This window comes from Triticum aestivum, chromosome 5A (genome assembly GCF_018294505.1).
Source record: "Triticum aestivum cultivar Chinese Spring chromosome 5A, IWGSC CS RefSeq v2.1, whole genome shotgun sequence".
Classification (NCBI taxonomy): Eukaryota; Viridiplantae; Streptophyta; class Magnoliopsida; order Poales; family Poaceae; genus Triticum; species Triticum aestivum.
In genome coordinates, this window is record NC_057806.1 from 579,964,150 (window position 1) to 579,970,107 (window position 5,958).

The 5,958-nt window shown below is 49.6% G+C and overlaps 1 protein-coding gene across 3 annotated transcripts; it reads left to right on the plus strand.

The window, feature by feature from the left end:
• The first annotated feature begins 6 nt into the window (after positions 1–6).
• Positions 7–5,279, plus strand: LOC123104964 (transcription factor BHLH148). 3 transcript variants are annotated; one of them, XM_044526921.1, is made up of 3 exons: positions 7–3,373; positions 3,467–3,754; positions 4,640–5,279. In XM_044526921.1, exons 1-3 carry the CDS (start codon positions 2,957–2,959, stop codon positions 4,778–4,780), a joined length of 846 nt encoding a protein of 281 aa, XP_044382856.1. In that variant the 5' UTR covers positions 7–2,956; the 3' UTR covers positions 4,781–5,279. The 3 variants fall into 3 exon arrangements, with proteins under 3 accessions (XP_044382856.1, XP_044382857.1, XP_044382855.1); XM_044526922.1 differs by having other exon boundaries at positions 3,470–3,754; XM_044526920.1 differs by having other exon boundaries at positions 7–3,754.
• The last annotated feature ends 679 nt before the right edge of the window (positions 5,280–5,958 follow it).

Consider the following 5,958-nt stretch of genomic DNA (forward strand, 5'->3'; position numbering starts at 1 on the left):
AGAAAAATGAAGGACATACATGGGAACAGTGCGGTTGATTTGGAGGACTTGGTCGACTTTGAGTAGATTTGAGGTAGGTTCAACCTGTTGGAGGTGTCGTGCGTCGCATGTCCGCCCCACATATGGACTGGACTTGAGGAGTGCCGAGTAACCCGAAGTTTGGGCTAGCTTTGAGGGATCCGTTTGGATGCCTTTTGACCGGGTTATCCGGCCGAGAGCGGGGTTCCGGTTGTACATGTTCTACAGGCTCATTTGCTTTGAGTGGCCAGTAGAATACAGAGACAACAGGAGTAGAAAATCATTGGAAGCCCTTCAAGTGGCGAGTAGAATACTGAGACAACTGGAGTAGCAAATCATTGGAAGCCCATCAAGAACCTTTTCAATATGAACAGGCGGAGGCAAACACAGGAAACACGTGGAAGGTGGACTACACATGATTCCATGAATTCGACCACGACCTTGCCACGACCATCGTTGGACCCTTGAACAGAGAACGGCACCGTCGCCATCGACGCACGCATGGCACAAAGCGATGGATATGCTAATCAAACGAGAGATCCCAATAGTGCTACCACAACATGGACTAAAATAACACGTTGCTATATTCAACACACCTGCTGACACTGGCACCAGCAGCTCGCCGAGCAACCGAAACTTCAGCGAAAGCGTGTCCAAGTGTCGCTAGAAGACTACGGTCTCCAGGCCAGGTCCGTACTCGTTTGCCTGAAAAGAAGTCTCTACTCGTCGTTTGCCGTTCAAGCGTTTTACCGTGGACAGCATGCTTCCCGGTCGTTGGCTACGTGGCTCTGCTTCTGGTTCACACTGGCAACGCTTCTCCTGTTCAACTCAATCTACTCGCCATTGAAATTTTCCTCTCTTTGGTTTCCCATCTGGGAGAAATCTTTAATTCTAGATGCCTTTGGCCTGGGTATATATAGGATATAATATTAATATGTCAGATGACTAGTTGTCATATGAGAATAATATTGTTTTCGGCACATTTCCTTTCTAGCATATGTTTTGTATTTATCATAAATAAACTGTCCTCAAGGATGCTTAACCATTGCATACAACATAATAGCTGCTTTTAACTTGGAATTGCTAAAATCGTTTCCAGAATGAACTAAAATATACATTGAATTATAAGTATCTGAATCAATCCAATCTAGGCTTGTGCATTCTTCCAATCTGAATCAATCCAATCCATTGAATTATAAGTATCCGCCTGAGCCTAGCCTGGCCAAAAACAGAAAACAAATAGTAGCATTCTTTCCATTTAGAAATATCATTTAATCATATTTTTTTGGATATATGAATATATTATTACGCTTATACATCTATTAAGTCCTAGGTTGTGTGTCCACTAGCATTTTACTCAAAGTTAAGGCCACATAGATGGTACACCACTCCGAGTGTGGGGCTACAGGCAACTCCAATGTGGATCATGAAATCGATCGCAAATGTCCTATAATCGAAAGGTTCAGACACTTTTGATCCTCCAACTGTGGTCACCAAATTTGTCTAGACCGGTCCGGACATTTGAAATCTCACGAATTGGGGGTGGTTTGGGAAGTTTGAATGTCTACCACATTGGAATCCTTAGCCCTGGGCCCACCCATAATCTTCTCCTGCCACGTCCGCTTCGGCTTGACTGCATTCACTCCGGCGGACCAGCCTCTTGCCTAATCGCATTCATGGTGGCATGATGACCGAGAAGCCTACTCCCGCTTTACAGCCAGACGGGCTCCTCCTCCGCAAACCCTATCCGCACAATCCTCATCCCCTGGCCGCTGCACAACACCACACCTCCAGCCACCACGACGGCCAAGAAGTCTGGCGCCGAGAAGTGGTCGCCGGCGTGCACTCTGGATCCGGGTGCCACTGTCGAGGGAGAAGGTACCGACATTTGATGAGGAGCAAGCGAAGGAGGATCGTCGTAATGCGCTAGAGGCCGCACATGCAGATCCTACCCGCGATGAGTATCCGGATTGGAATCCCAAAACACACTCCATTATGTGGGATATCCAACATGACTATGTGTTGATCCCGTATGAGAAGGAGGAGTAACCTCGCTCATACAGCTCAAATCGGGGACCACATGCTTCATTTCAGACGACAACGACGACGGCTCGAACAAAGTTGCAGATGGTGACAAAGGTATCGGCGACCTCACCGGATGGATCCTCACCTAGTTTTAGCTGGAATTAATTTAAATTTAGGTTGAATTTGTTTAAATTTCGCCCGTTTGGTTGCAATATACCGAACTTTGTTTAAATTCCATCGTTTTGCTTTTACTTCCATCTGTGTTTGTGCGCGGTCTGTTTTAAATGGTTGAGCCGCGTTGGATGACTTCAGTAGCTCGGTTGGATGTCCGACGTCCCGGCTGCTGTCCGCGGACACGACATTTGGTGATCCGCGTTGAAATTGCACTAAGAAAGAAGTTGAGGCGAACGCTCGCTGTAAAAAAGAAGTTTGGATAAATCGGCATGCCAAGGAATGAAGTGGACGTCCCGGCGGTTGCCAACCGCGAGTGAAGAAGTGCTACTTGTCAGTCGGGCTCCCGCGTGGAACCTTCTCCCCCCGGCTGCCCCCACTCTGCCTACGTGTGCGACGCCATCGCCCCGATCGCGTACCGCGTTGCCGCGAGTAGGCCCATCACTACCTCGTGCTCATTCCGGGCCGGGCTCGCAATAAATGGAAAAAATATATTCGCCCCGGCTTTGACCGTCTCGCCCCTTTTAGCTCCCCTCGCCTATCAGACCGTACGGGTCCATTTGACCACGTGACCCAAATCCGCCACTTGGGCCCCATCCCCCTCCCGCCGCGGCTATATAACCGCGTCCGGACATTTTCCCGACAAACACTTCACCTTCACCAAGCACGCACACAGCGCCCAGCAGCAGCAACTCATCGACGCAGAGCAGAGCAGCGAAGGGGGCCGGCGAGATCGACGCAAATGCAGATGGACTCCTACTACTTCCACGACGACGCCCACTTCTTCGCCGGCTGCGGCGTCCCCGGCTCGCCGGACCTGCCCTTCGCCGACCTCATTGCGTCGCTCTCGGAGCCGCTGCCTGAGGTGGCCAGACAGAGCGCGTTCCGGGAGTACCGCGGCGTCGGGCTGGAGCTTCCGGGCACGGCGCGGGGCGGGACGGGGAACGGGATCAACATCCACCGGAGGATGATGGACGTGCTGGGCAGGATGGGGCCGGCCACCGAGGAGGAGCAGCGGCCGCAGCACCAACAGCAGCAGGCGGCCGGCGCTGTCGAGAGCAGCCGCGGGTTCCGGCACATGATGCGCGAGCGCCAGCGCCGCGAGAAGCTCAGCCAGAGCTACGCCGACCTCCACGCCATGGTCTCCTCCCGTTCCAAGGTACTTCGACCGTCCGCGCCCGCTGTCCTCCCACATTCCATTTCACTGGTGCTCGAATGCCATGTGCTGAATGAACGAGTGATGCCATTGCAGCAGGACAAGAACTCGATCGTGCAGTCCGCGGCCGTCTACATCCACGAGCTCAAGGTCGCCAAGGAGCAGCTCCAGAGGAGGAACGACGAGCTCAAGGCCAAGATCCTGGGGCACGACGCGCAGCAGCAGTGCGTCAAGGTCCAGTTCGAGGTGGACGAGCCCTCGTCCTCCATCGACTCCATGATCGGGGCCCTCACGCGCCTCAAGAGCATGAACGTCAAGACCAGGGGGATCCACTCCATCTTGTCCGGCCAGCGGTTGACGACGGAGATGAATGTCGAAACCACGGTGAGCTAGCTTCATTTTTCTTACCTTAGTCCTCCTACCTGCTTTGTTGACAATAATAAACCGGACTAAACTTTTAAGAAGTTGGAAAAGATACAACAGTTGAGTCACCTGCAAGATTTTTTCGGAATTTCCGTGTTGTTTTAGTACACTACTACATCAACGATATACATTACCAGTACGTCATTGCACTGTTGGATAGGGACTGCATCATCGATACGATAACGATGAGGATTGTAAAATTGATTCAAGAAATGACTGCAATATGTTTTAAATCCTGTGGTTTTATCGAAAGCTACAAAACATCTTGGTTGTGAGAATCCGGATTAAGCCATGTGAGGATCAAAGTATACCATAAAATTGCTGAAAGGGCATATTAATTCATTCCACCGTTTACTCTTTTCATAAAAGTTTGAAACTCGGTCTTTTCTAATACACATCACGAGAAAGCACAGCTTAAAATTTTGAGTAAGACAAATAAAAAATTTGACTATCGTCGAGGAATCTGTGTCAAAAGTTGTGCTAGAAACCCTCTGACTTCTGAAGACATCATTAGAACATATCCTTTGCCAGGTCCCATGTTATAAAATCTGCGGGGCCAATCCTTGTCTAATTAATCTGCATCCGCTGTTACTGTCAGACTAAATAAATTCTGCAGCTACTATTAGGTCAATTCTTTTCGCAAGAATCGAACAATCATGCCCTTTTTAAGTAGTAATCAGCAAATGAATCAAGTCAACGGATCCCCAATCTGAATAATGCAGTGTCGAGCTTAACATTTACTCAAGGTTCAATGCATGATTGATCAGTCTGATGTTATACTATATAGTAAGCCACTTGTACACTCTTAACTAACCACGCTGCTTTCCTCACGTGTCATATTCACAGATTGCGGCTTGCGAGGTAGAAAAGGCAGTGGAGGAGGCTCTCCAGGAAGTAGAGAGGAATCAGCTGCCTGACAGCGAGGCCCCGTTTCCCGGAAGCAGGAGCGCCTGGCCTCAAACATCACACGTGCAAAATGTGTTCTGATCGGTTTCTGACCACAAGGGTCATGAGACCCATCTGTTCATTGTTTTTTCTCCTCTTTTTTTCTCTCCTTTTTTTCTGATGATGGAGCAAGTGAAGATCTTCACATGCCCTTGCCTGCGTACTGGTGGTTGTACTCTCGATCGACCCTCGTGTTTAGTCCTAGTGGGATTTTTTAGGGGCTGTGAAGGTGTAAGTAGCTCTTCAGATGTGTAGGTGGTGAGGTCAACTTGGAATCAAATGGGTTGGAAAAAAATTGAAGAGGATCTACTCGCACGGTTTGGCCTGGCGCTTACGTTTGGCCCTAGCAAGGAAGAGAAAAGGATATGACAACTTGACAAGGATTACCAAACGTTTGGAAGAAGACGGGCCAGCAAGCCTTGGTTGCTGAGACTGTAAATTTGCATCCACCCAATGTTCGAAATCGAGTATATATTTTTCTCCAAACAGGATCGTTGTGTTTCGAGCAACCTTTTCACTAAAATCTCACTGAAATTTGTTATAGTTGTTGTAAACTGCATTCAAACTTTCTCGTGTTTGTAACCTGGGAACATTGCAAGGAACTCAACTATTCTCGTGTTTGTAATCTGACAACATTGTAAGGAGCTCAACGCGAGAGTTTTCAACAACAAATCTTCACCCCTGGCCATTGTCATCTCGCGCATCCATATCGAGTCTAAAATTTCTGTCACAATGGGTGCCGAATTTGAGTACCATTATGCCCAAAGACTAGGCTCTAGTTAATTTCAGCTTTCTTTTTAGTAATGTTATCATGTCGTGAGAGTAGGCTTTTGGGACAAAATTAACGATGTCAATGTGAAAAAAACTATCCACACCCTCATGTCGCTCCTGCAAGTGACGGGGAGCTAACCCTAGCTGCTGCCGGCCCAGTCCCCTCTCCTTCCTCCCCTCCCCTCACCGCCGCTGAAGTGCGCTGGCGAGCGAAGGCCAATCGGAGTCGGCGGCAGTGGGGTGTTCTCTCCTCCGCACTTGACGGGAGTAGGTACAAAACGGTTCCCCTGAGCGGCGGCGTGGCGCCGTTGGCAGATGGCGGTGGCTCCTGCCTCCTAGCGGCTGCGTGGCGGGCTCCACGGGCACGAGGGCCGACCGCTTGTGGCGATGGCGGTTACCTGTGTTGATGGGGATGGGGCAACCCTATTATGGTCCCCTATTTGCGAGGG

Bases quoted from the DNA above. Each gene is read 5' to 3' on its own strand.
- LOC123104964 (XM_044526920.1), top strand. From the start codon at position 2,957: ATGCAGATGGACTCCTACTACTTCCACGACGACGCCCACTTCTTCGCC. The intron at 3,755-4,639 runs GTGAGCTAGCTT...TCATATTCACAG, and splicing joins AGATGAATGTCGAAACCACG to ATTGCGGCTTGCGAGGTAGA.